We start from the raw sequence: 26,756 nt of genomic DNA, 5'->3' as shown, positions 1-26,756 counted from the left end.
GTTCATGTTTATAAACAAAATCATGGAGGCGGCCATATTTATTACCCATGATGCATTATAGACATCCGGGTTCCCTACAGCGCGCCTGCGCAAATATCGTTTATCGTAGCATTAGCGGAACAATTCTTCGAACGCACACATAATTTGTAAGCAAAGTCTTTCTTTCTATTTATTCTAACACTGTTTCTTTCATCGTTCTAAGTAAAAGTATGTTAATTTGCCATGTTATACATTGTTTATAATTTGTATTGCCTATTAAAAAAGGCATCTTCAAAAGAATGCGCCGTTAAGTCTTCCCCGCACCCATTATTACATAGGAGGCGATAACACTAGGCTGTCGTACAATACTGTAGCTAGAATTGACGTAACAAATAACACTAACGTGCAATACTGTGAGTGTGATTACTGATAACTTAGACAGTGCAAAGTCTATTCTAATGACATCATATTCGAGGAATTACTGTAAAATTGTGCTTGTTACTAATTTTAGGCGTCGCTGGGTAATCAAACTGCCACCAAAGCTCAAGGTTTTTGTGAATTAGGCCTAGACCAAAACGACAAGGACTAGAACTCGCCAGTGTTTAACTTTAACTATATAGCTAGCCAAGCATAATATAACATAGGCCTAGGCCTACGTTAATGTAACTTACTAAGTAACGGTGAGGGATAGTCTAGCCTAAGCCGTATTGATAACGGTACATGATGGATAGTCACAAGATGAGCAGGTTAGGCCTATAAATCGTACGCTTTCATAACAAAGCTAATGTTGTGACTACTAGTACCTGATGTACACAGCTTAATGTCAATCTTACGTTCTGAGCCTAGTTTAGGCCATAATAAAATTAACAATAACAGTGAACACAGTGAATGTATCTTTTCCCGTCTTCTAAGAACTTGTAATAGTTTCAAATAATAATTGGTTGTATCTTATTGTGAAATCAAACTAAGCAAGGCCTTCAGGCTATTTGCATTGTTAAGAACTTATACTTCAATACTTCATTGAAATACATTTGTAGGCGCAGGCTAAACTTTGACATGATATTGATAGGCCTAACTCTAGTAAATACACTTTCAATGAACTATAAGACAGATAACACTGTTGTTAATGAGTTTCTAGGTGATTGATCAAACATGTTGTAGCTTTCAATACGATCTCTGTCTGCTTTGTTTAAATTCTTAAATGTGCAAAAGTTGTGTTGTTCCTTTTTATTGCAAAATCTAGAGCAAGTTGTGAGAACTTGTGACCATAACGGCATACAGTGAAGAAAGCTACATGCATAATAATTATCTGAGAATACCTGATTCTGCTGGCATGCATTTCATACAAATGATCTGCATGTTAGACGATTTGTATCAAGTCTTCTTCCTCTGATAACTCTTCCGACTGGAGCAAATTGATATATTCATCTGATGCCTTAAAACTCTCACAAAGTCCAGTATCATAGTCATTTCTAGCTCAATGACCTCTAAAGAAAGTTGAACAGATATAAGTAAATTCCATGGGATGCCAACATTACATTTTTGTGGTTCCAGTGCCATTCCGCCATAGGTACATACTGCCATACCATTCCGCCACACGTTTCGATCCTTTTTGCCATGGCGGAAAGGCTCGAAACCTATGGCGGAAAGGTACATTTTAGGAGTGGACTATACACAGGAATGTGTGAGTGAAACTTTTTTTGATTCTCGTGGAAGGATAGGTACTGTACACTTCAAAATGTGACAGTTCGCTGGATAGACAGAATTGTAGTTAAGACAAGATTGGGGAATAGATACACAGTCTTTAATGATCATGTTGTTTGAAGAGTTTTAACTGTAAGATCGTAAGATTTGATACACTGTCTTCAAAAATATATTATAATATTATATATGTGGTTGAATAAATAAAATAATTTAGGTTGATTGTTTATTAAAAAGACAGCTTCTGATTGTTGATGGGCCTACAGTAGGTAGTGTGAAACGAAGCATATATACAGTGCATATAGGTCTACAGTGCACCCACAATAATGTGCTCTATCCACCATACAAAAGTGCTTTACCGCGATCAGAGTAACATGGCAGAAAGGCACTTTTTCTATGGGGGAAAGAACACATTTTCTATGGCGGAATGTACCAATGGCGGAATGACAAGGCCCCCCATTTTAGCAGTAACTACATAAGAAGAATATCTTACATCCTAGATAAGCCATCATTATCACAAAGTTGATTGAATGGGAAAAGATACAAATATGACCTGAAACCTTGTTCTGACTGTATGTTTGTGTTAACAGGTTGCTTGACAATAGCACTGCCAGTGCACAGAGAAGTCATCACCACAGAAGACCTTTGACCTTTATCCCTTGTATCCTTTCTTCGGAATCATCAAAACTCAACAAGATGCTGCAAGACTCAACAAATGAAGACCCTGTTGAAGTAAGACCATTGCACTCCTCAGTAGGATGCACAGGATTTCAAAGTTTTTTTTTTTGTGGGAGGTGGGTAGGGGGGATACTCTAAATCCTGGACTGATTAAGTTAGGGGCATCAACCTTTGTGGAAGGGTTTATCACACAGAGTATAAGTAAGTTTCCAGAATTGCACTAATTAGCTAACAAAAATATGTTGGTAGTTAACAACAAGAACAGATTTTGTATTCTAAGGATATAAATTTTGCCTCACGCCAAAAAAAAATTAAAAAAAAGTAAAAATTAAGCAAACTTCATCAAATATTTTGATTTGGCCATATGAAAACTCAATTTATGTTACATTAATAGAAATTCAGAAAATGGATTGAGGATTCATTTTTGGTTAGACATCTATCAGCCAAAATATACTATAAAGAAATCACAAAAAAATCTGCTTCATCAGGATTATAGTATTTTACTCTCAGACATTCACATGGCATGGCTATACTAGTTTTGTTCTGCTCAGCTGATTGGCTTTTAAATAAATATATATGCAGAAGTCATTGTTGTCATGACAATGATTATGAAAGTAGGTCTTCTTAATTATCCATAAATGAGTATTTGTACTTAAAATAAATCAAGTGAAGTTTATTGTGCCATAGTATCATTTTGAGTTTATGCCATTACATGACATACACAGTATGTCAGGGAAGGTCTACACGTCCAAGTGCTTATATGACAGTCAGTTTAAATGGATAAGTAAGTTCAGCATCAATGTGATAAGCCCATAGTGCTCCAATGAAGAGATACCTAATCACAGACATGATGTAATCAACATACAACTGCAATCCTCCCAGGTTGGAAAACCCTGCAAGCTATCCCATCCTCATTGCCTAGGACATGTACATAAATATCTAGATGTATAAGATCCTATCAGGGAGTCACAAGTGCAGAAAAAGGAAAAACTGAAAAGAAAAAAAACCCACAAAGATAGCAAAAATTGAAAAAAATTATAGTTGAGAGGTGTTAAAGAAATAAAAATTTAAAAGATCAGAAGGTTGTACAGCTGTTCTTTTCCATTGTAAAGCACAGTACTGTATCAGGAATGCTCATCCATAGACATGCTTTCAGAAAGAATTGTGAAATCAAACGTGATCGTAGGGAATTCCGTAAGGTTTTTTTTCTTACTCTGGGTGTCTCTTTAGAAATGAGTAGTGTGCCCCCTCTACCAAAGCACATGTAATTCCCAAAATAACACCATGTAGCATTATTAGCTTGTGAATGTATCTTGAGTTAATTGAAGTAATTTGATCGTTCAATGTCAAAGTGAGTTGATTAACTGATTAGATTTGTTCTTTTTCTTCTGTTTTCTTTTTCTATTTATCAGTGCCCATTGTGCATGGAAACCTTGGAGATTGATGATGTCAACTTCTACCCATGTACTTGCGGATACCAGGTAAGGAGTGATCCATAGCTCAGGTCCTCTTCTGCTACTTTAAGTGTTTCATCTTTAACGTTTCGACTTTTTGTTGAGCATAATATATATCGCTGAAAACTCAAAGCATTCTGTGAACAAAACTATACTGTTTGACTACAGATATACTTTAAAGTGTCATTAGACAATTTTTTTTTGTTCAAGAGGTCCAGTTTGTTTTGATGACCTTGTAAAGAGCAGAAGATTGTTTTGATAGTCACTTGTTCTCATACTTTATGCGCTTGAAATGTTTTGTTATTGACTCTGTATTTCATTCAAATTCAATTTTTTATTCCAGTATAAATTTACAAAATTTATAATTAGGAGTTGGGACACATAATAATGATACACAAAAGATGTAAAATTTACAATCATGAAAGCTTGAACAAATAAGAAATAAGATGGAGGATTAGAATTTTTTTTTTCTAGAATGAAAGATTAAAAAGATTATAAAAGATATTCTAAGGACCCATTTTGAATATAAATGGCTGCTCTGTAGATAAAAAGCATGATTCTAAAAGTTGGCAAGATAGCAGGATTTCGTAGATTGTACTTGTTTGTTCTATTGCACAGAGAGATCAACTTGAAGTGAAGTGGGTGATCTTTAGAACTATGTATATTCTTAGCTAGTCTTATGAAGTCATTTCTAGCAACAGTGTGTACTTTACCAACCAGGCTTTCATAGTAATGTATCCAGATATGTACTGTATGCATCACATTCAGTCACTAGTTACTAAAAAAAATTCATCTTAATCCAACCATACCTTTCCCCTTTTAAAAATTATCAAGGATTGCATGTAGTTCTGAATTTTTATGTTTTTGATGACCAGACTCATGTTTCTCACCTTCCAATTAATCACCACAGATTTGTCGGTTTTGCTGGCATCGAATCAGGACAGATGAAAATGGCCTGTGTCCGGCTTGTCGTAAAGCCTACCCAGAATGCCCAGCAGATTTCAAACCACTGTCAGAGGAAGAGTAAGAGCCATTTTATATTTCCAGCCAATCTTTTAAGGGTTATTCCTGAAACTCATGCAGAAGTGAACAGAGTATTTTGTAGATTATGAAATTACGTAAGGTCCACTCTTTACAAGAGCCAGTACTGTTACTAGTACATTGTTTAATGTATACACCACAAAATATCTCTTCTCACCCAGAAATAATGTTGTAGTAGTTCCAACATCCATCTAAACTCTTTATGAAAGAAACAGGCCTTTGTGCATCTGCAGGTAAAATATTGCAGGTTAAAGCCTTTCAATCATAAGGTCCTGAGTTCGAGTCATTCCAAGAATAATGTATGTCGTCTAGTTACAGAGTTGTTGACAATTGTGGACGTTAAAATATGAATGTAAGAGACTGACTTGGTCAGCTTGCGGCTTTGATAAGCCAATGATGGCTTCTTTGCGAGTTCCTGCTTCCTGCAGGAGTATCTAAAATACATACATACTTACATACAGTACCGTTCACATTAAATCGGCCGTGGCATCGTGTATCGTGATGCCCTTATCTTTTTCTATCGTTTTCTATCGTGAAACCTGACTACTGTAAATTTTTTGTATACGCTACCACGATATAACGATATACCACGATCACACGCTATATCGTGATACCAAGCCTTCACGATAGCAAACATGACTGCTACATTCACGCTAACACTTTATATCGTGAGATCGTGATTTCAAGCTGAGCGCATAACAATTCGTAACTTCGTTTGGGCTTTGGGTTTTTATTATTCATATTTCGTTAAGTCGTAATATCGTGTATCATGAAGTTCCTACTCTACTGTGCGAAAATCGATCTTTACAGGAGTTCCGCCTTGAAAACTTTTTGATGTCAGTTCACAACTTTACACGTTTAACTTTTTATTTAACAACAGTAACGTTACGTACGGATAGCGACTTTTCTGTTACTAGTGTTACTGTAGTTGTAGATTTTATGTTACACGTTACTTTGAATAGTTGGCAACATTTTGAAGAATAATAAAGTACTACTAAGCCTTTCTTGTGTTAAGTTTTTATATAATTTATCGTTGGTTCGAACAGAATGAAAAGGAAAAAAAATTCCACCCAACAACTTTGAAGCAGTGCCGGTTAAAAACAAAACATCTTCATCGTCCGCGCAAGGGGCCTCCCTTTTCCTGATTCCCGAGTCTCTATTCGGATTCAAGAAATCTAACTTACCTTAAAAATTATTTTGTTAAGGTTGCCACATATTCCAAACTAGTATTAGCGAATGAAAAGAAGAAAAACGTCAGCCTGTTTTCTTTTTCAGATCTCAGTACGAGAAACATGTATTTTATTTGGATAATAGAAAAACTTTCTTTAATGTGGTTAATTAATATTTTCCTACCCTAGCTATATTTGATAAAACCTTCATTAAAACCGACTTTTTAGAAAATGGATTTTGAAGCTCAGTCAACAATTTAAAAAATGCTTACCTTTAAATACTGGCGTCAAAAAATACATTTCGTATTTATTCCAATAAAGATCCACAGAGGATAAAAATGCGAAGAACAGCTTACTAAATAGAATTGAAACTGCATGTACAGTACATGGTCATTTTAAGTATCCAAATACTATACAAAGAGATCGAGTTCACCGAAATACCCCTTTTCCCTACCACCTGAGGAAAAGCGTCTTTTATTAATTATAGTACCATACAGTACTTTACATTTGATACAAAAGTAACATCTACAACAACTTCCCAAAATTTGTATGTGTCACAATAGGTTAAGTTTTAACCGCACAGTACCATTAATAATTTGCATATTACATCAAAAGTTACACTCGGGCGTCCAAATGGCGGGAAAATGTACAATCATGTACAATTTGTTGTGTCGTTCCCACGGTGCAATGAACTTGGGCAAGTTGCCAAGTTCGAATGTCGTTGACCTACTTATGTTCCGTAAACAATGTCAATGGGAATTATGTGTGTAAAAACTTGTGTTTTTCCACGTGTTATATATATATAGAAGTTTTACGTAAGCGGAGTGAATTTCGGGGCGGCTCGTTGATTGTGAGGAAGCACTTATCTAAGCATCAATATTTGTAAAATATATCGTACGGTTTTGCTTCACAAAATATTTTTGACTAGTAATTTCTCAATGTATTAAAAAGGGTGACATACCCTATGTTCCGACGTCTCTATGTTCCGACGTCTCTTTAAGTTCCGACAATTTTTTGAACCCAATTTTTTTGTTAGACCCAAATTCTGTCTGACTAATTTTTTGGGGGATTCAATTTTTTCAGACCCAATTTTTTTGGGGACTCATTTTTTTTTTTACCCAAATTTTGTCTGGCTTAAGTTATTTTTTTTGGGGGGGACTCAATTTTTTTGGACCCAAATTTTCTTTGTGGAATCAATTTTGTTAGACCCAAATTTTGTCTCACTAACTATTTATTAGGGGGGGACTCAATTTTTTCGGACCCGATTTTTTTGGGGGGACTCATCCTTTTTGGACCCAAATTTTTTCCGGCCTATTTTTTTTAGGTGGGGGACTCAATTTTATTTGGACCCAATTTTTTTTTGTGGAATCAACTTTTTGGACCCACAATTTTTCTGACCTGATTTGTTTGGGGGGACTAATTTTTTTCGGACGCGCCAATTTTTATTTACGAAACAAAAAATAAAAGGGCCCAAAGTTTTTTATGACCTAAATAGTGCTTGTCCGAAAAGAAATTGGTCATAAAAAATTTTAGAGTAAAAACAATTTGTGTCATCAAATATTTTGGTCCAAAAAATTATGGGTCTTAAAAAAAATTGGTCCAAACTTCGAAAACATATTGGTCAAAAATATTGGTCAAAAGAACTTCAGAGTCAAAAACAATTGTCGGAACGTAGACACGCCGGAACCCATAAAATATACTGGGACTACCCCTAATCATTGCATTTTGGGCGAATGTGTATTTAACTACGTTACATGATGCTTAAACACATGTTTGAACAAAATGAAAAATTCAAGTATTACCACATAAATATTCAAAAAATATACTTTTGTTGCATGGTATGAAGGATTTGGTGAAACCAAACATGTCTGGACTGGTTTGAAAATTCTACGCGGTTCGTGATCAACTTGACCGTCTAGTATTTTCAGAAAGTAAGGTTGCTACCATACAAAACTGTCCGGCCAAAAGCAATTAAATGACTTTATGACATTTAAATAAAAAAAAGCTTCTAACAGAAGTTATGACCAATTTTGTATAATTTTTAATGTACGCGTCAATACGGGTTGCCATCAGGATCATATCGATTACTGATGCTATGCAAAAGAAACTGCTTATTTGAGCATATCATATGGTGCGGAAAAACATTCTTCAAGCAAACAATTTTCTCGAAAATCTTGCAAAATTCGATCGTGAAAACAATGTTCAAACATACTAAAGTATGCCACCCTATGCATCCCGGACGGTGAAAAAGCTACTGTAGGCCTATATTCAGCGTTACAATGCATATTAACCCTATCGTAACATTTGGGACGATTTGCTAGTACAATTAAAGCCTAGGCTGATATTCTTGCATACAAGAAGTTCAGAACGAATGTTTTGTTCGAACTGAAAATATTTTGCGCCCGCTATTTTTTTTTAAAGAAGGGGTTTGTATGAAGGAGTTTGGATGAGTAGGCCTACAGTGTGTTCATTAGGCCTATCGTACTAGTTTTGCGATTATGAAACTTGTATGTCGATTGACACTTAATTTTGGTGACACACCGAACTTTTTGATCAGAATTTGCAATAAATCTATTGCACATTGCGTTGAATTGATGATTTCATCTACTGCGGGAAGAAGCCTACCCCAATTCTTTCAAATCACGATGAAACGATCGATCGTTCTGCAACGTGATTCACGCTATAACGATAACATTACGATAGTATACAGTGCCAGTGAAATGATGCACACACTATCACGATATTACGACCACGATGCGACGCACGATATCACGTTAGGTACTTGCTATAGGCGTAATGGAAACGATATCACGATAGACTCCTCGAGTCTCCTCATATTTTGTCACGATACACGATGCCACGGCCGATTTAATGTGGGCGGTACTGTACATACATACAAAACAGTGATCTTCATGTCTGAACTTGAAATAACTCAAAGTCTTACAGTGTTTAGATTGTGCGTTCCTCAGACCTTGGTTAACTTGTTAGTCCATCCTATCCTGTCCTGTTTCTGTACCTACATATCCTACTTCAAAATGAGCAGTTTGCAAAACAGCCGCTCTGTTTTAATGTTTCCTTTTCGTGCCATTTCTTTTTCAGGTTGCAACGGATAAAGTCAGCTAAGCGGCAAAAGGATATTCAGAGGAAACAGAAAATAACAGAGAACAGAAAACACTTAGCGAGTGTCAGGTTAGTAAGAGTGCTGTCTTCATCTAACATATATAATACAACCAATTTAATGTTATCAATCTGTACATTCAGTGTCCCCTAGTTATTTCCATCTGTAGGTGTAAACTTGGTCAAAATGCATTTGTTAAATTAAAGTAAGAATATGAGTGATGGTTATTATTCTTTGAAACATAATTGTCTCAGGAATGAATCTTTAAAGAGCAGAGGCTCATCAGTCAAAGTGGCTGAATGACATAGTCTAGCTGACGAACCATTTGGTCACCTGCTTTAATCAGAAAAAAAAACTCTTTCGGTATCAATGACATGTTGCCAAATAGACTATAACTGTTTCTAGACCAGAATGGACATTGATAGGTGCTGTTTGCAAGAAATATAAATTAGATTAGTGGATTAAGATTTAGTGGATTAAGAAGTGGGTTGAAGCTGTTCCATCCTTTATAATGTTCTCTATCTCCATTCCTTATTGATGAGTTTCCATTGTCTTTACTTTTGACAGAGTTGTTCAAAAGAATCTTGTATTTGTCGTGGGACTGTCACAGAGGCTGGCGGACACAGAGGTAATTATAGTAATGCATTGTCATTTATAATAAGTACAGTAACTTCTAGTAAGGCCAGTAACGTGTAGTAAGGCCAGTAACTTGTAGTAATGCCAGTAACTTATAGTAAGGCCAGTAACTTAAAGTAAGGCCAGTGACTTATAGTAAGGCCAGGAACTTATAGAAACTTATAGTAAGGCCAGTAACTTACAGTTAGGCCAGTAACTTACAGTAACTTATAGTAAGGTCAATAACTTATAGTAAAGCCAATAACCTATAGTAACTTATAGTAAGGCCATTAACTTAGTAAGGCCAGGAACTTACAGTAAGGCCAGTAACTTATAGTTATGCCAGTAACTTATTATAAGGCCATTACTTATAGTAAGGCCAGTAACTTATAGTAACTTATAATAAGGCCAGTAGCTGATAGTGACTCACAGTGAGTTGAGTAACTTATAGTAACTGTCAGTACTGTATAGTAACTTACAATAAGGCCAGTAACTAAGTAACTTACAGTAAGTCCAGTAACTTATGGTAAGTCTAGAAACTTATACTAGCTGATTTTAAGTATGGAGTTATAGTAACTTGAATAGAAAGTCCAGTAGCTTACAGCAGGCCAGTAACTTATAGTAACTTGCAGTAAGGCCAGTAACTTATGGTAAGTGTGCTAACTTATAGTAGCTTATTTTATGTCCAGCAACTTTTAATCACTCATAGTAAGGTCAGTAACTTATAGTAAGTCCAGTAACACTTGCTTAGAGGAGTGCAAATTGGAGGTAACCATTTACTGTTATTGTATATTGTTTAGTTGAACTGCAGTGAAGTGGTTGGTTGTCTTGATGGTGAGGTGTGAGTGCTGTTGGTAAAGTTGTCATCAAATGTTTCTGCATATTTTATGATCAGCTTCTTCTGGTTGTGCATAGTTGATGAAATCTTGCCTTCCTTCTGTGGCTGTTGCTTAACATGTTCTCTATCTGTTCTCAATTGTGATAGGGCCAAATAAATCCACCAGTGTGCATTTGACATCTTCTTGGTCATAGTACTGCTACTACAATTGCCGTCCATTTCCAAGTAAGACAGTTTTCATTTTGTTCTGTTCTGTAATCTTCAGATTTTAAAGAAGCAAGAATACTTTGGAAAGTTTGGCAAAATAGTGAAAGTGGTGATAAATCCAAATACATCGTACGCTGGAGCCCAAGGCCCCAGCGCTAGTGCGTACGTCACGTATCAGAAGCAAGAAGAGGCACTGCGAGCGATACAAGCTGTCAACAATGTTCACGTGGATGGGAGGACGTTAAAGGCATCCTTAGGTACAACAAAGTACTGTAGTCACTTCTTAAAGAACTCGCAGTGTCCGAAACAGGTCAGTTTTATCCTCTTAGAATGAGTTTCGTCTTCTCTGCACTGCAGTTTGATTGTATGCTGTATGCACACTGGTTCACTGAACTGAATGTTCCATCCCATGGTGCAACATTGCTTTTAACCTATTTGTTGGTCCACAAACAACCTCTAGGGACAATGAACAAATGTTGACAGAACCCCACATGTTGAGTATCACCAATAAACCCAGCCACACTATGGTTGGGACCCTAGGTCAGAAGCACATTGAGTTTCCTGGGTTCCCAGATTGCACCTTTAAACATGTACTGAGGGCATTCACACTGTGTTTATGCCAGTAAAATGCTGTTGGAGTCAATCAACCTTTCTGCACCACATTTTTAGCCCCCTCCCCCCACCCCACCTGTGGAGCCCTTACAGACTCTGAAGGAGTCTTTTACAGATCCCATAGGGGATCTTAGACCACAGGTTGAAACAAGATGGGTGTATGTGACGGTCATCACAATAAGTGAGCCATTTTGCTGAATTCTACAAACATAGAAAAATTTCAAAAGGTTAAAGCTATAACCTATGTATCGTCCATATATTAATTTCTGCTGTGCCAAGAGTAAAGAAAAAACTGCTCAATTTAGAAAATAAAACAATTGTTGCTGTATGTTTGTAGATTATTTTCATTCGTTAGTAATCTGCATGCAACACTCGTTTGCGGTTGATGGCAGTAGGAACGGATGCTCTCGTGCCAAATCTATTGTAGGCATTGTACATGTATCTGTAAATGAATATGTGCCTTGCCCAGTGTCGATCTGCTCGCTTGTCCCTCTCATCGAGGTAGCCAGATTAACATTTCCAACTCATTGTGACCCTTTGGACCCACACTTAAGCCAATACCCGCCACAGTAAAGGCAGAGTTTCGGCCGAATGGACTCATGCAGTTGTGTTCGCTGTGGACTGTTGTAGGGACCAAGTGGATGTTCTGGTACCGTTTATATTGGTACCCCTTGCCGGCTATGTCTGCAGATTATTTTAATTCACCGCGATCTGCGTGCAACACATGTCATGTCGACTGCTTTGTTTAAAGGTTTCATAACTGTATTTTTCTTCCTGTTTTAGAGTCTGCATATATATGTACAGTGTACCTCTGTAAACTGTATCATGTCACTGTAACATGGTGTATTCTTTGTATCCCTCTACAGGACTGTATGTATTTACATGAGCTTGGCGATGAAGCTGCTAGTTTTACAAAGGAGGATATGCAACAGGGGTAAGATATTATTCTCTCCACATCAGGTAGGACCAACATTTGACCTAAGAGGATCCATTGTGGCAATGGGTAGTAACTATCGAGCCAGTAATTCTTTATCTCAGGCAGGCATACTGTGTAACCACTTCTTGGTAGTGTACCAAACCACCCACAATGAGTTTGCCTCCTGTTCAATGTTTGCAATTTGAACACCATGTCTGTTGATGAAACTGCGCATTCCTTTTGGTTAGGAAAACCACAGCTTTGCTTCAGCCAGCCTTGGATTGAACCAATAGCTTTCAGTGTTGTCACTTTGCAACAGAGCCATACCATTTATTTCAATTATATAAACACTAGCCTAGGGAATTCATAAAATCAGTCAGCCACAACTTTCAAATTCCTTCAAATTTTATAATTTTTTTTAAAATTAGGAAACATCAAGAGTACGAACAGAAACTGCTGCAGGACGTCTTCAAAGGCCCGTCTCAATCTTCGTCAGGGTCGTCAGGAGGAACAACCTCTCAGACACAGGTACATACGAACTCAACGACAACAACAACAACAGCAACAACAGAGACGGCCGCAGAGTCCAGTAGACCAGAGAATATATTAAGGTAGGATGCCTGCTTTACAGAAAGCAACTTCTAGATAGCCTTAAAGTAGCTAATTTGATTTTCGTCTCCGACTATTGTCGAGTCCCCCAATGCGGGTGACCTTTCGAAGGCCAAACTATGTTCTCTTCACAATTGGCATCGACATAGGATTTCACAGACTTTCATTATCTTCTTCACTTCAAAATGAAAATGATTTTATTCAGCAAATCATTTACAGTTCAAGTTTGCAATATTGGCCAAAATCTTGGCAAAGAGAAGTATGTTGTTATGATTGTTATGATTATTAACTACAGAAGTCGATACTAAATCAGATGATAGAGTTAGGAATCGGTTAGGCTGTATCAATTAATGGGAATGATGCATAACAAGGCTTAAAACAGTGTTGATTCATACATTTGTTGGCGAAAAAAAATGCAATCAATCCATGCTGCTTTTGTTACCAACTTGCAGGTAATGTGAATTTTGTCTTGGTAGAACATTGGTAGAACTTGGTAGAACATTGTTGAAGCATTCTCATCGTTAAATCATTTCTCGTTCCTGCAGTCGTAAAAAGCAGACGTCATCGCCACCCTTACTGGCTCAGTCTCCTCAAAGCAACTCGCCAGATCCCTGGCCTGTACTGCTCAAAGAACAGACAAACGGAGTACACCATTCAAACACTGTCACAGACCTTCCTCCGTCATTAAGGTAAAGAGACATTTAGCTAAATCAAATAACAAACATTTGTCTGAAAGAGTAAGAAGTCAGTCCTATCGGAACTTTGCTGGTTTTGTAAAATAGTTTTGCTTAGTTTTGTAGTTTACTACTTCCCAGTGGTTTTAAAAAAAATCTTTTTCTAGTCTTTTCATTATGGAAAATGGCAGTTTCCGTTAGAGTTGTATATTAACTCACTATGACATTGCGATATCCTACCCTAATTTTACAGTCACTATTAGAGGCTTCTGTTGTGAAAGGGGAAATTGGTTTGGAAAAGGACTGCTATGATGCAATAGGAAATTCCAGATCACATCTAACAAGGATGTTAAAACATATTCTTCTGGATTTTGAAGTGAAACTAGCCTTGATAGGACATCCTATGATTGTACACAGACAGTATGTATGGACACTGGTAATGGATACATGACTACAACCATCTGGTCATCAACAGCATCCACTAAAAAAAGAAAAACAGTATCCATATATTTGGGAGGTAACACAGAGTAATCGTACTCGGTCGTAATAAACTGGCAATTTTGTCAAACTTAAAAGATCATGTCAAAACTTTACCCCGGATTTAGATTATTGGGCCAGGATTGGTGACCTTTACACAATTATTTTAGAACGACCTGATTAGCATAATTGATGACTCTTATACTTTTGATTGTAATTTTTCTGGTCCTCTCCTTTCCTTTTTTTTCTTTTTTTTTTTGACAACAGAGAACCAGCAACAGAGTCAGAGGCAATACCAATAAGGCAGTCGACGACAGACCTCCCCAAACAGACTCCCCCACACACCCCTGATGTACCCCTCATATCGAATAGTCCACTGTTGTCTAGCCGTGAAAACTCCCTCTCCCCCGTAGGGGAGCAGAACGGCCCTCCCCCTCAGCACACAATGACAACGCTCTTGCAGTCTGAGAAAGATGCATCATCTTCCTCATTTTTCAGTGGAAGAGAGTTCCTGCCTCCAGGGAGCACTATGAGTGCAGCTCCTCCTCCCCCCGGGCTAAGCAGTACAAATATATTACCCTCCGTATTTAATGGTGAGTATTGGGAATACTGTAACTTGCTGGACTTGATATTACAGCTCAACCATATCTAGTGCTTAAGTATGATTAAGTAAAGTAGCGTAAAGTCTTGTTCAACGACAACATTACACAATCGACAGTCTGTTGTATTATTAAACCTTACTTATAGATGGTCTGTTGTAAGGTTCAGGTGTCTGTTGTAAGGTTCAGGTGTCTGTTGTAAGGTTCAGGTGTCTGTTGTAAGGTTCAGGTGTCTGTTGTAAGGTTCAGGTGTCTGTTGTAAGGTTCAGGTGTCTGTTGTAAGGTTCAGGTGTCTGTTGTAAGGTTCAGGTGTCTGTTGTAAGGTTCAGGTGTCTGTTGTAAGGTTCAGGTGTCTGTTGTAAGGTTCAGGTGTCTGTTGTAAGGTTCAGGTGTCTGTTGTAAGGTTCAGGTGTCTGTTGTAAGGTTCAGGTGTCTGTTGTAAGGTTCAGGTGTCTGTTGTAAGGGTCAGGTGTCTGTTGTAAGGGTCAGGTGTCTGTTATAAGGGTCAGGTGTCTGTTATTAGGGTCAGGTGTCTGTTATAAGGGTCAGGTGTCTGTTATAAGGTTCAGGTGTCTGTTATAAGGTCCAGGTGTCTGTTATATGGTCCAGGTGTCTGTTATAAGGTCCAGGTGTCTGTTATAAGGTCCAGGTGTCTGTTTCAGCGTCCAGGTGTCTGTTTCAGCGTCCAGGTGTCTGTTTCAGCGTCCAGGTGTCTGTTTTAGCGTCCAGGTGTCTGTTTTAGCGTCCAGGTGTCTGTTTTAGCGTCCAGGTGTCTGTTATAAGGTTCAGGTGTCTGTTATAAGGTTCAGGTGTCTGTTATAAGGTTCAGGTGTCTGTTATAAGGTTCAGGTGTCTGTTATAACGTCCAGGTGTCTGTTATAACGTCCAGGTGTCTGTTATAACGTCCAGGTGTCTGTTATAACGTTCAGGTGTCTGTTTTAACGTCCAGGTGTCTGTTATAAGGTTCCGCTGTCATAACGTTCAGGTGTCTGTTTTAACGTCCAGGTGTCTGTTACAACGATCAGGCTATTGTTTTAATGTGTTGATGATGACATTAATTAACGGTACTATTTACACTGTGCGTCATAATTGACCGGTTCTCAGCGTCTTGGTATGTGGTGCTTGATACGTGAAGTAAAATGAGTAGAAAAATTTGTCAACAGGTGTATAGTTGGCATACAGTGGCGGCGTGAGTCATGATAAAGATGAGAAACATGTAAACTTCATGAACTGGTGCAATAGAAATAATGTTTGTTTGATGAAACACAGTGCAGTATCAAAAGACATTTTGAAAAGATTCTGATATTTTAATAAAATTGAACAAGTGGAAAGCCAGAAGTCCATGTTATGTAAGACATCTTGTCTGCATCACATGACTGAACTCCCACCAGAACAAGGAGACTTCTCCAGACAACCGGTGGTGTTTGCATCCTCATCCCGTAACGGTAACATGTACTAAGAGAGGGTATTGTGGTTAAGGCAGTGGACTTGTGTCCTAAGGATTACAGGTTCGAGCCCTGGCCAGATCATTGCGTTGTGTCCTTGGGCAAGGCACTTTATCTCCATTGCCTCTCTTCACCCTGGTTTATAAATGGGGACTTGGGAGGTGACTTGTAAATGTAGTTGCGTACGTCGGTTTGTGGCTGCACCCTATGGGAAGTCCCCTGGGGGACACGTGGATTTGGTGCACTGTGGTGCCCCAGGAGAGATTGTTTGAATTGTGCACACTTTGGTGTGTAGGTGTGACAAGTTACCAATGACCAGGGTGTAGTACAGCGTGGCGAGACTTTATTTTAAGTTGCGCTATATAAGAACTGATAATTATTATGATTAATTATGATTATTATTAATTGTCTTTCTTACTGTCTCTTTGTCAGGTTGGGGTGAGAGCCTCGGTAGTCTCAGCAATGATATTCTTCCGGTTGATAGCCAGACGGACTGGCAGGCAGCTTTTGGTTTTGATTCAGAGGAGAAAGATCCTAAGGACGATGACCTCGGTAAGAAACGTTAAAAAGGCGAAGCGACGTGAAACTAATTTCCTTCTTGCCTTCATCTTTCAGAATTCAAATATGAGCACTTGAGCTTTCTTGACTTTGCTTTAATGCGAGTATTTATGAGCCGTTAGCTTAGAAGTCTTCATTGATTCATGACGTCTGAGAGGGTAACCTTCACTTGATCAGATCGCCATGTACAAAATATGCTAGCGTTTGGACAAGTCGCTAACAACATATCATAACTGAGGATGATGAACTAGGTAGGCCAAGTGGGTGATAAAGTGGTTTATCTGTGGAGGAAGAGGCAGATGGAGGAAGGGGTGGGGGTGTTGAAAGAGCAATTAGTTAGTGGTGAGGATGTTTTATCCTCTCACCCCCATCAACAGACTAAGTAATACCTACGTATTGAATCATGCTACATGATTGCATTGCCTTTATATGTATTCATTAATTCCTTTCTCTATTCATTAATTCCTTTCTCATTTAAATTATTGGCGATGATCTATGGTGTCGTACTGTAATCTATCCGTTAGGTTTGGAAACATTTCCGAACAAATTAATTAAAGCTACTTCAAAAACTCTGTGCTTTGTCACAACTCTGTGATCTGTCACAGCCTTGCTACAACTCTGTGCTCTCCTCTGTTCATCTGTCCTCTGTTCATCTATCCTCTTTGCCACATTAGAGGGAGCAAACGTCTTGGCCTTAGGGGCGGAGGTTACCCAAGTGATTCCGTTCCTGTAATTGTAATACCAGTGAAGTTCTAGCAGCTCTGTACCCTAGACAATTGGTCAGGCAGAGAGCTATTTCTGTTGATAATTCTTTCCCCGCCAACTCATAGAATTTGTCTCATGTTATGGTGACTTTGGGTCTCATTTCAGGGTTTGATCCGTGGAATGAATCCAGCAAGGGTCTAGCAGCTCTACTAGAGAAGGAATTACAGTTGAATTCCACAGAGACTGACCATCCAGCTCAACCACCGCCATATAATAACTCTTTAAACAAAGCCAGCTCTTCGTTCAGTGCAATGATGACACAGCCGCCCCCGGGCTTTGTCATACCCCCAAACCATCTCCTGCCCATCCATGGCAACGGCAGTGGCAGGCAACCGTCCAGGCCAGATGGCATTGGTGGTGGCGGTGGCAGTAAAATGTTCACATGGATGCGTCTGAACCACCCAGCTGGCTCCGTACAGCATCCTCTATTCCCTGGATTGCCACCCACGCAGATCCCCCCGGTTCACGAACATCACCATTTGAGGTATCCTCCGCCCCCCATGATGTCACAGACGAATTCACAAAAGTCGATCCCTTCATTTCAGGTAAGACAACAAAAACACCAGAAATGACATTGATCGTCGGAGTGAAAAAGAGAAGAAAATTACAGCTTTGGTGAAAATAGTCGGAGTCGGATTAAATGGCATACAAATGATCAACGTAATTCTGGCTGAGGGCAGGGGGTGGTAGGTGGGTGTGAGGAGTCTTGAATGAAGGGATTAATCAGCCATTCCCTACAGTACATGAGATGGATTTAACATAGGCAGTAAAGAATTAGGCATGGGATTAGTTAAACACAAAGGACACTTCATCAGAGTTTGTACACACACACACAGAGTGACGAGACAGCAATTACTACAGAATGAAAAGGCTTGATTTGTGAAAGACGACAGCAGTCTACACGAACCTGTCTTTCATATATCATACCTTGTAGAGCAGAGTTTTGACCCATAGTGCCATCCATTTTCCCCCCAAGATCATTCATATGAATTGTTCTTTATCTCATAATTTCATGTCCTATTTGTTCTATTTCCCCCTCCCCCCCCAACCTGGTATTTTTAATTTCATTCCTTTTTATTCTCTCTTTTTTAATTTGCTCTTCAGCCAATGCAACAAAATCCGACAGTTAATGACAGACAGAGCATCAAAGCACAACAGGATTCATTACGAGAGTTACTACCGAACACGGTCAAAATCCACTTTGATTCATCCACAGACTTTTCTGGTCTGTACCCAAGGAAACCTCCACACTCCTCCACCACAAATGGTACAGGTAGGTCCCTTGAGTTGTGTTTATAAGAGGATTAGACACACCCTTTGTGTTTGAATTGTTTGTAAAGGAATGCACAGTGAATGTATATGTCACCCTCTAAAAAGGGGTGGGGAGGGGAGGGGGATGGGGGGAGTATTTTAAGTTTTGTAGATATCAAAGATAAAACCCTAAGTGTGAGTTTTCTTTGCAAAGTTGACTTCAATACCACAGGGAGGGGGAGTTGTTAGTTGAAAGTTAAATGGGTGGAAGATTCATTGCAGAGAGGGTAGCAAATAAAACAGACTCAAATTGGACTGGCATGACTGCTGTAGCAACAACCATTTCACAGAAAAGACAGTTAGGAAAGAACCACATATGTCAAGAGAGAGGTTAGTCTGTCAATGGATACCTTTGTGTAAAAGTAAGTTGGCCTGACGTTTCGATCCTAGTATGATCTTCTTCAGAGGCTAAATGACAAGTAACAGTAACAGAAGGGACAAAAACACGCACAGAAAACAGACAGGTTAATGAGCACAATGAACACAATGAGATAGATGTAAGGGGATTATAAGTAGACAAGGGATGGAGAGAAGAAAGCAAAAGGGGAAGAGGAGAGGTAGGAGATAAACAGTTGAGGGACAAAGAGAGGATTAAAGGAACAGGGTAGGGAATAAACTGGAGAGGGACAAAGACAGAAAGGTGTGGAGAAAAATGGATACCTTTGGTGGGATGTTGGACATTTTTTCCTTTTCAAGTCATTAGGTTGACTAGGTAGGGTGTCATATCACTTAAGGAAGTTCGGTTAAGTCATGAAGAATGTCTTTTGCTTTTACTATTCCATGTGATGTGTGATTACTCCTGATACATGAGAATATCTGTAAGACACAATTTTGGAGATTGAATCTGATACAGGGGGGAAAAAATTCAGCATTCAAATATACGTGCAGCAGTGTTGAAGGTCCTTGCCGTTGTCTCTTATAATATACTCTGGCCCCTCTCCACTCATATCTGCATGCTCTGCACTCGTATATAAAAGTCCGTGACAGCAATTTTGAACAGCATTTTGCGATTACCCGAGCCCCAGAGAGAGAGAGAGAGAGAGTAGAGTAGAGAGAATAAAATAAGGTGTGATTTACTGTGTGATATCACAGCATGCGATTTGATTCTGCATCTTAGTCTGATTTGGCACCAAGGTGTGATTTACTGTGTGATATCACAGCATGCGATTTGATTCTGCGTCTTAGTCTGATTTGGCACCAGACGTTGTACTCTTTGTTTTGTCGTTAACGTTCCTGTTTTTCGGCTTCGATTTGACAGCGAATCAGAGTATGTGGAATAGTCATCATCCAATGGCATCGCTGCATATAGACCCCGCAATAATCAGCATCAACGCAGCAGCCGCCGCGGCAGCCGGCAGTACAACGTCAACGTCGTCACAGTCAACCTTAAAACCCACAGATAAATTAGAAAGTGAGTCTTCATCCCTCCCTTCCCTGCTGCATCATCATCTAACCAGCAGGCAGATTTAAAAAAATGCCGACCCTATGAAGTATTAGGCCCAGGTGCATGACGATAGGACGGTGGAAATAGGAGCAGGAGGGGGGGAGTGGGTAGGGGAACCAAAAAAAAAAACTGGTAATCCCTCTGATATTGGTAGTCTGAATCTACAATATTGTATATATAGAGCAAAGTGTGAAATTGGTTATATACAAATTCAAGCATAACACACTGGATGCAGTGTGTTATACAGAACAAATTAGGCAAACACGTATGGGTAGTAGCGGCATATGATAGAGAGAGATGCATGAAAAATGTTTTTGGAATGAGAGTCTACCTTGTGAATTTTCTGTTTTTTTCATCAATATCTAGATTAATTCCCTCTGTTCAAAATTCATCATTAAAATCAAGTTTTAAAAGGGGAAAAGAAAAAATGTACTCAGTACCTAAAGTATGAAGTTGGTTGCCATCAGTGCATATAGTGTCCCTCACCCACCCTCCTCCCTCCCCCCCCCCTTCCTCTCCCGTCCAACTCCTTCCTTTGTCCGAAGAGCCGTCTCTATTAAGTGCGAGCTACAAACGCCATTTGGGAAACCTATAGAGACAATCACAACATCTACTCACTCACCGATTGCTTTATCATATCATTTATAATCGCTAGATGGTCTGCCAGAGGAACAACCACATTGGATGCAGTCCCTCCACAAATTGACAGAAGGGGAATCCCCAACACAGACACACACCAACAGTCTCTTCCCACCAAAACAGATGCCACAAGGAGGTGAGAGTATTGAACAGTCAATTTCACGAGTTAAATTATGCAAAACTATGCTTTTAAATGTGTTTTTTTGTAACTGATTCATGGATGTAGCCCCATGTACAATTCATACTACACTTACCTTAGAATGCCCTGGTTATATCGGAAAAATATTTATTTCAAATATAGCCGCATAGAAAAATTAGAAATGTTCATACCACAGTTACTATAGAATGCCCTGGTTATATCAGAAAATGGTTTATTTTAAATGTTAGCCATATAGAAAATTAGAAATGTTCATACCACAAATACTTTAGAATGCCCTGGTTATATCAGAAAATGGTTTATTTTAAATGTAAGCTATATATAAATGTTCGTACCACAGTTACTTTAGAATGCCCTGGTTATATCAGGAAATGGTTTAATTTAAATATGGCCATATAGAAATGTTCATACAGCAGTTACTTTAGAATGCCCTGGTTATATCAGGAAATGGTTTAATTTAAATATAACCATATAGAAATGTTCATACCGAAGTTACTTTGGAATGCCCTGGTTATATCAGGAAATGGTTTAATTTAAATATAGCCTTATAGAAATGTTCATACCACAGTTACTTTGGAATGCCCTGGTTTATAGGAAATGGTTTAATTTAAATATAGCCATATAGAAATGTTCATACCACAGTTACTTTGGAATGCCCTGGTTATAGGAAATGTTTTATTTTAAATTTAGCCATATAGAAATGTTCATACCACAGTTACTTTGGAATGCCCTGGTTATATCAGGAAATGGTTTAATTTAAATATAGCCTTATAGAAATGTTCATACCACAGTTACTTTGGAATGCCCTGGTTTATAGGAAATGGTTTAATTTAAATATAGCCATATAGAAATGTTCATACCACAGTTACTTTGGAATGCCCTGGTTATATCAGGAAATGGTTTAATTTAAATATAGCCTTATAGAAATGTTCATACCACAGTTACTTTGGAATGCCCTGGTTATATAGGAAATGGTTTATTTTAAATATAGCCATATAAAAATATTCATACCGCAGTTACTTTAGAATGCCCTGTAGCCTATATACACATGTTCTTACCACAGTTACTTCAGATTGCTCTGTAGCCATATACACATGTTCATACCGCAGTTATATTAGAATTCCCTGCCTTTGTTTGGAAGTGATTCATGGATGAAGGACCTAACACATGTAAATGCCTCACTCACACCGGAATTCTCTGGTTATAAACTTTGGGAAGTCATTTCATTAATGTGTAAATCACTTTATACATGTTTATGCCTCACCAACACTGAGAATGTCCTGGTTGCATTGTGTGTAGCTGTTAATTGTGGTTGACAAAATGTTATTTATTTGCCGTAGGCTTAATAACTAGCATATTACATATAAGTGTTAATCACTTAGTCAGATTTAGGGGTAACCTCCTTGTCTTTGAACACAACATGACTTGGTTACACAGTGGTGAACAAATACCACCCAGGGCATCAGATCTACATAGCTCCTCCTTCTGACATGATCTTATGGAATCCTCCCATCCTCTTCCTTAACTCCTCTTCCTTAACTCCTCTTCCTTAACTCCTCTTCCTTAACTCCTCCTCCTTAACTCCTCCTCCTTAACTCCTCCTCCTCCTCCTCCTCCTCCTCCTCCTCCTCCTCCTCCTCCTCCTCCTCCTCCTCCTCCTCCTCCTCCTCCTCCTCCTCCTCCCCCTCCCCCTCCTCCCTCTCCTCCTACTCCCCCTCCTCCCCCTCCTCCTCCTCCTCCCCCTTCCTCCTCCTCCTCCTCCTCCTCCTACTCTTACTCCTCCTCCTACTCCTCCTCCCCCCTCCCCTTCCCCCTCCCCCTCCCCTTCCCCCTCCTCCTCCTCCTCCTCCTCATATGATCTTATAGAATCCTCCCATTCTCTTTCATCCTCTTCCTTAACTTCTCTTCCTCTTCTTCCTCCACAGATATTTTTTCTTGATAATTTGTCGCTCCACACTACCTTGATGCTGTACGATCATCTTTATATCTACGTGTAGATTGGACTTACCCTCGAAGAAGAAACATGTCTCCTTCATTCAGCTTTTAGATGTTTCATTCTTGGATCGCTATTTCTAGTCAGTTACGTGGGTCGGGAACTAAGGGCATTACGTCACTTTTCCAGCAGTCAATGATCTCTTCGTGTAGATCAAGAGAAAAAAAACAAAAAAAACGGTTGCAAGAACAGCGACTAACTTTAGAGCAGTGTCTTTTCTTGTGTATGTCTTCTATTTATTTGCATTGTCATGGATTATTAGTTAAAAACAGGCAGCAAGACTTATGGATGTTCAATTGCAGGTTAGCATAAAATACATATTTACCTAAATGCAACTACTAGACTTATCCAAACTGTTCTCAACCTGCTGCCAACCTAGTGAATACTCAACAGATGGTATGAATACTCGTTGAAAATTCATGTTAAATTGTATTAGTCATAATGACTATAGGGTGATGGTAAGTTGTGTACTGAACCAGCCTAGCACATCTGATTAGGAACCCAGTGTGTTATCACAGCTGACAATATATGTATGGATATATCCTTATGAATATGCATTTCAGTGACAATACCTTTGCATATATCCTTCACAAACAAGAACATTTCTTCCGGATATTTGCAAGCGAAGATGTTGGTAATTGTTTTGAAATGACTGACAATCCTATTGAATATTCATTTGGCAAGTCAGCCAGTTTGGGACAATTTCCTGCACAAGGATTTGGATAAACTAAACTTACCAAGGTTGGCAACCAGCCTTAAGAATATTCATACTAAGGCTTTGATTGGTAGGGTTTCTATGTTTGCAAGGATAAACTACACTGACCAGGACTGGTAACCTGCCTAATGAATATTCATACTGAGGCTTTGTTTGGTAGGGTTTCTATGTTTGCACGATAAACTACACTGACCATGACTGGCAACCGGCCTTATAAATATTCATATTAAGGTTTTGTTTGTTAGGGTTTTATGTTTGTGAGGAAAAACTTCACTGACCAGGACTTATAAATATTCATACTTATGAATATTCATACTGAGGCTTTGTTTGGTAGGGTTTCTATGTTTGCAAGTATAAACTACACTGACCAGGACTGGTAACTGGCCTTATGAATATTCAAACTAAGGCTTTGTTTGTTAGGGTTTTATGTTTGCAAGGAATGCTTACAGTCTTATATATGATAGAGCAGTACATACCTGCCAATGTGTGTATCACCTCCTTACACCTTTCCACTCCACTTATCCCTGTTCACTGTGCCAACAGGGTCACTTTTATGTCAATTTGAGTTGAGTCTTATATATATTTGTTTTCAGGGAATTCTATTTGAAGTGCAAACTTATTTATTGACTAATGTTTACAAATTGAAATTGCATTTGACGGCAAATTACTTGTCTCCTGAATGTCCCTTAGTGAACAATGCTCAAAGTTGAAATTGTCAATTAATAACATGGGTAAACTCTTCAAGTTTACAATCATGGCTTTATTCAAAATTGTTTTGTCTCCTAGAGGTTAACGTCTATTACAATAGTTGATGAATGGGTTTTAAAGGTTTGCTGAACTGACATGAATGTGACATTGCTGAAAATTCTGCGTCTCAATCTTTTTCATTTTTTCCCTTTTCATCTTTCATGAGAAGGTTTATGCAGCATGAGATGCAACATTGCCATAGGGGTGCATATGGAACCCTCCCCTGATTTTGGCGCCCCACACAACCCTCTCGATCCCTATGATGTTATCTGGTAATAACCTTAGAACAGGAGCTCTTCTCTCCACTTATGATGACTTCCAATTTGAAGAGAGTCATCAATAGCAAGAAACCAATGAAAGGCTGAAATGTCAATATGTGTTACACAGGGCTAACTGTGGTGTAGTGTTGTTGCTTTGGTATCCCAACAACAAGAACAGAATAAAGCCTTAAATCAACCCAGATTATTACTCCAAGAATTAATTTATCGACTTCGGGAGTGACAAGTCTGTATTGATGAAACATTCAAAAGGAACCAAAACAGGAAACAATATGTTTAAGACCGCAGCAGAGCTTGATACGACACTCATTATATACAGAAGAGAAATATATGTATGTGTGAAGGTCGATAGTTGGGTTACGGCCCCCAGAATACGATGTCAGGAAATGAAATATATTGCTAGTAAGACTAGGGCTGCAACAAGCTTTATACTGCTATATTTGATCGTTTTCTTCCATATTAATTATGCCGTGGTCTAAGTTAACATTTCTGAATGTCTGAATGTAAAAATCAATAACTTCTGAAGATCAGAAGCACGACTACGAAACACTTCTACGAAACACGACTACCAAACACTTCAGAGCAGAAACACTAAGACGACTACTTTTGGACATTTTAGCATGTCCCACGTTGGGCGCCAATTATGATAGTCTTTATCGCATTTCAGAATTTTAAACCACAGAAGTATCCACATGTCCTGGGTTCTCTTGTATTCAGATAGATTCAGGTGTTTCCTGATAATATAATTAGCCCAAACTGACAGCTGTACGGTATGTAATAGCACTATGTTTTAGGTGTACAATGGGTAGCTAGATTTTGACCCAAGAGGGTAAGACAGCGGTTGTTAAAAGCCACACAGTGAGAAATGCTTTTAATACTCGCAACCCGTAAAGGCTGTAAAGAGGTTGCGACATTTGGAGTATTAAATAGGAGATTAAATCATTGGCATTTGACTTTTCATTTATTCAGTGGTCAGATGAACCTTTGAACAGAGAGTCATTTTATTGCTTTCAAACAAACTTGCAAGTAAAAAGTAAGTTTACTTATATCCCAGACTTAATCAGAGAACAGCCATATCACAAATGCCAAGAGTTTGGTTGTACTGAACCCCAAAAGAACAAATGGCCTTGTGTTTTTTCTAATCATATTTATTCCTTTCTTCATAGATGTTCTTGTAGGAAGTCAGATCAGTTCATAAAACTGTTGAATTATAGAGTGGATAAATGGGGGAGAAACTCTGTCTTGTGGGAAGACAAAATATTTTGCATTTTTTTCAAAGGCCGACTCTAGTTTCCCAAATGCTAAAGTTGTATCATTTGTCCAACACTAAGCTTAAGTGGCTGTCATGTGTCAAGTTGTATCAATCATAATTTTTATTGTCAATGCATGATAACAGAATTTCACATAATGTGATAAAATTGTAGTAAAATGAGCACAATGGCTCTTTAAAGATGATACTTCCTGGTAACAATTTTATGTCTCTGCTGAAGTTGGACAGCGAGTGGTATACTTGCTATTTGAATATTCATTATATGATATATGTAGATCTGATTGGATGTCACAGAATAAATTTAAAAAAAAAATAGGCGGAGTAACTGGTCGGGTGGAAACGTCTTTAGCAGAAGAATGCACAGTTGACTGCTGAGATGTGCAAGTTAGTCCGATAAGTCAATGGTAGGATGGATGGGTGGAGTCTATATTTATTCGGGGCAAAGTTTTATTTACATTAGGGGATGTCTTTATTTAGTAGCATGGATGATATACACAGTTTCTAATCTGTGATATGAGTCAGTTTAATGGAAAGGAGATAACAGTCTGTATGAAAGTCGAATATAAGCTTGCTCCATTTTTTGGATAAATTATTGCATCTGTCATTGCAGGATTTGCAAGAAATATCAATTTGACAGTGATTTCAAGAAACTAAAATAAAAAGGGCAAAACAACAGTAGTTTTGTTGTATTTATTTTTTTCTTTTTCTTTTCGTAAAGGAAGCTTTTGAAAGATAGGAGTTACCTTG

The 26,756-nt window shown here is 38.4% G+C and overlaps 1 protein-coding gene across 5 annotated transcripts; it reads left to right on the top strand.

Annotated features, from left to right (window-relative positions):
• Window positions 1-49: 49 nt before the first annotated feature.
• LOC139983117 (CCR4-NOT transcription complex subunit 4-like) lies at window positions 50-26,684 on the top strand. 5 transcript variants are annotated; one of them, XR_011798511.1, is made up of 18 exons: window positions 51-146; window positions 2,271-2,412; window positions 3,771-3,839; window positions 4,723-4,835; window positions 9,122-9,211; window positions 9,708-9,768; window positions 10,859-11,110; window positions 12,279-12,346; window positions 12,757-12,939; window positions 13,483-13,626; window positions 14,356-14,681; window positions 16,565-16,684; window positions 17,561-18,000; window positions 18,560-18,728; window positions 20,025-20,177; window positions 20,866-20,985; window positions 22,932-23,945; window positions 24,035-26,684. XR_011798511.1 is itself a non-coding variant. In XM_071996478.1 (17 exons), exons 2-17 carry the CDS (start codon window positions 2,377-2,379, stop codon window positions 22,943-22,945), a joined length of 2,358 nt encoding a protein of 785 aa, XP_071852579.1. In that variant the 5' UTR covers window positions 51-146; window positions 2,271-2,376; the 3' UTR covers window positions 22,946-26,684. The 5 variants fall into 5 exon arrangements, 4 of the variants coding, with proteins under 4 accessions (XP_071852582.1, XP_071852579.1, XP_071852580.1 ...); XM_071996478.1 differs by having other exon boundaries at window positions 22,932-26,684; XM_071996479.1 differs by lacking the exon at window positions 51-146 and adding an exon at window positions 227-500 and having other exon boundaries at window positions 22,932-26,684.
• The last annotated feature ends 72 nt before the right edge of the window (window positions 26,685-26,756 follow it).

Source organism: Apostichopus japonicus, chromosome 16 (assembly GCF_037975245.1).
Source record: "Apostichopus japonicus isolate 1M-3 chromosome 16, ASM3797524v1, whole genome shotgun sequence".
Classification (NCBI taxonomy): Eukaryota; Metazoa; Echinodermata; class Holothuroidea; order Aspidochirotida; family Stichopodidae; genus Apostichopus; species Apostichopus japonicus.
The sequence above is the reverse complement of the archived record's forward strand: the minus strand, read 5'-3'. Positions and strand labels throughout refer to the sequence as shown.

Excerpts from the sequence above, each read along its gene's own strand:
- LOC139983117 (XM_071996478.1), top strand. The coding sequence starts at position 2,377 with ATGCTGCAAGACTCAACAAATGAAGACCCTGTTGAA. Across the intron at positions 11,111-12,278 it reads ACTCGCAGTGTCCGAAACAG|GACTGTATGTATTTACATGA; the intron begins GTCAGTTTTATC and ends ATCCCTCTACAG. Across the intron at positions 18,729-20,024 it reads CTCCACCACAAATGGTACAG|CGAATCAGAGTATGTGGAAT; the intron begins GTAGGTCCCTTG and ends TCGATTTGACAG.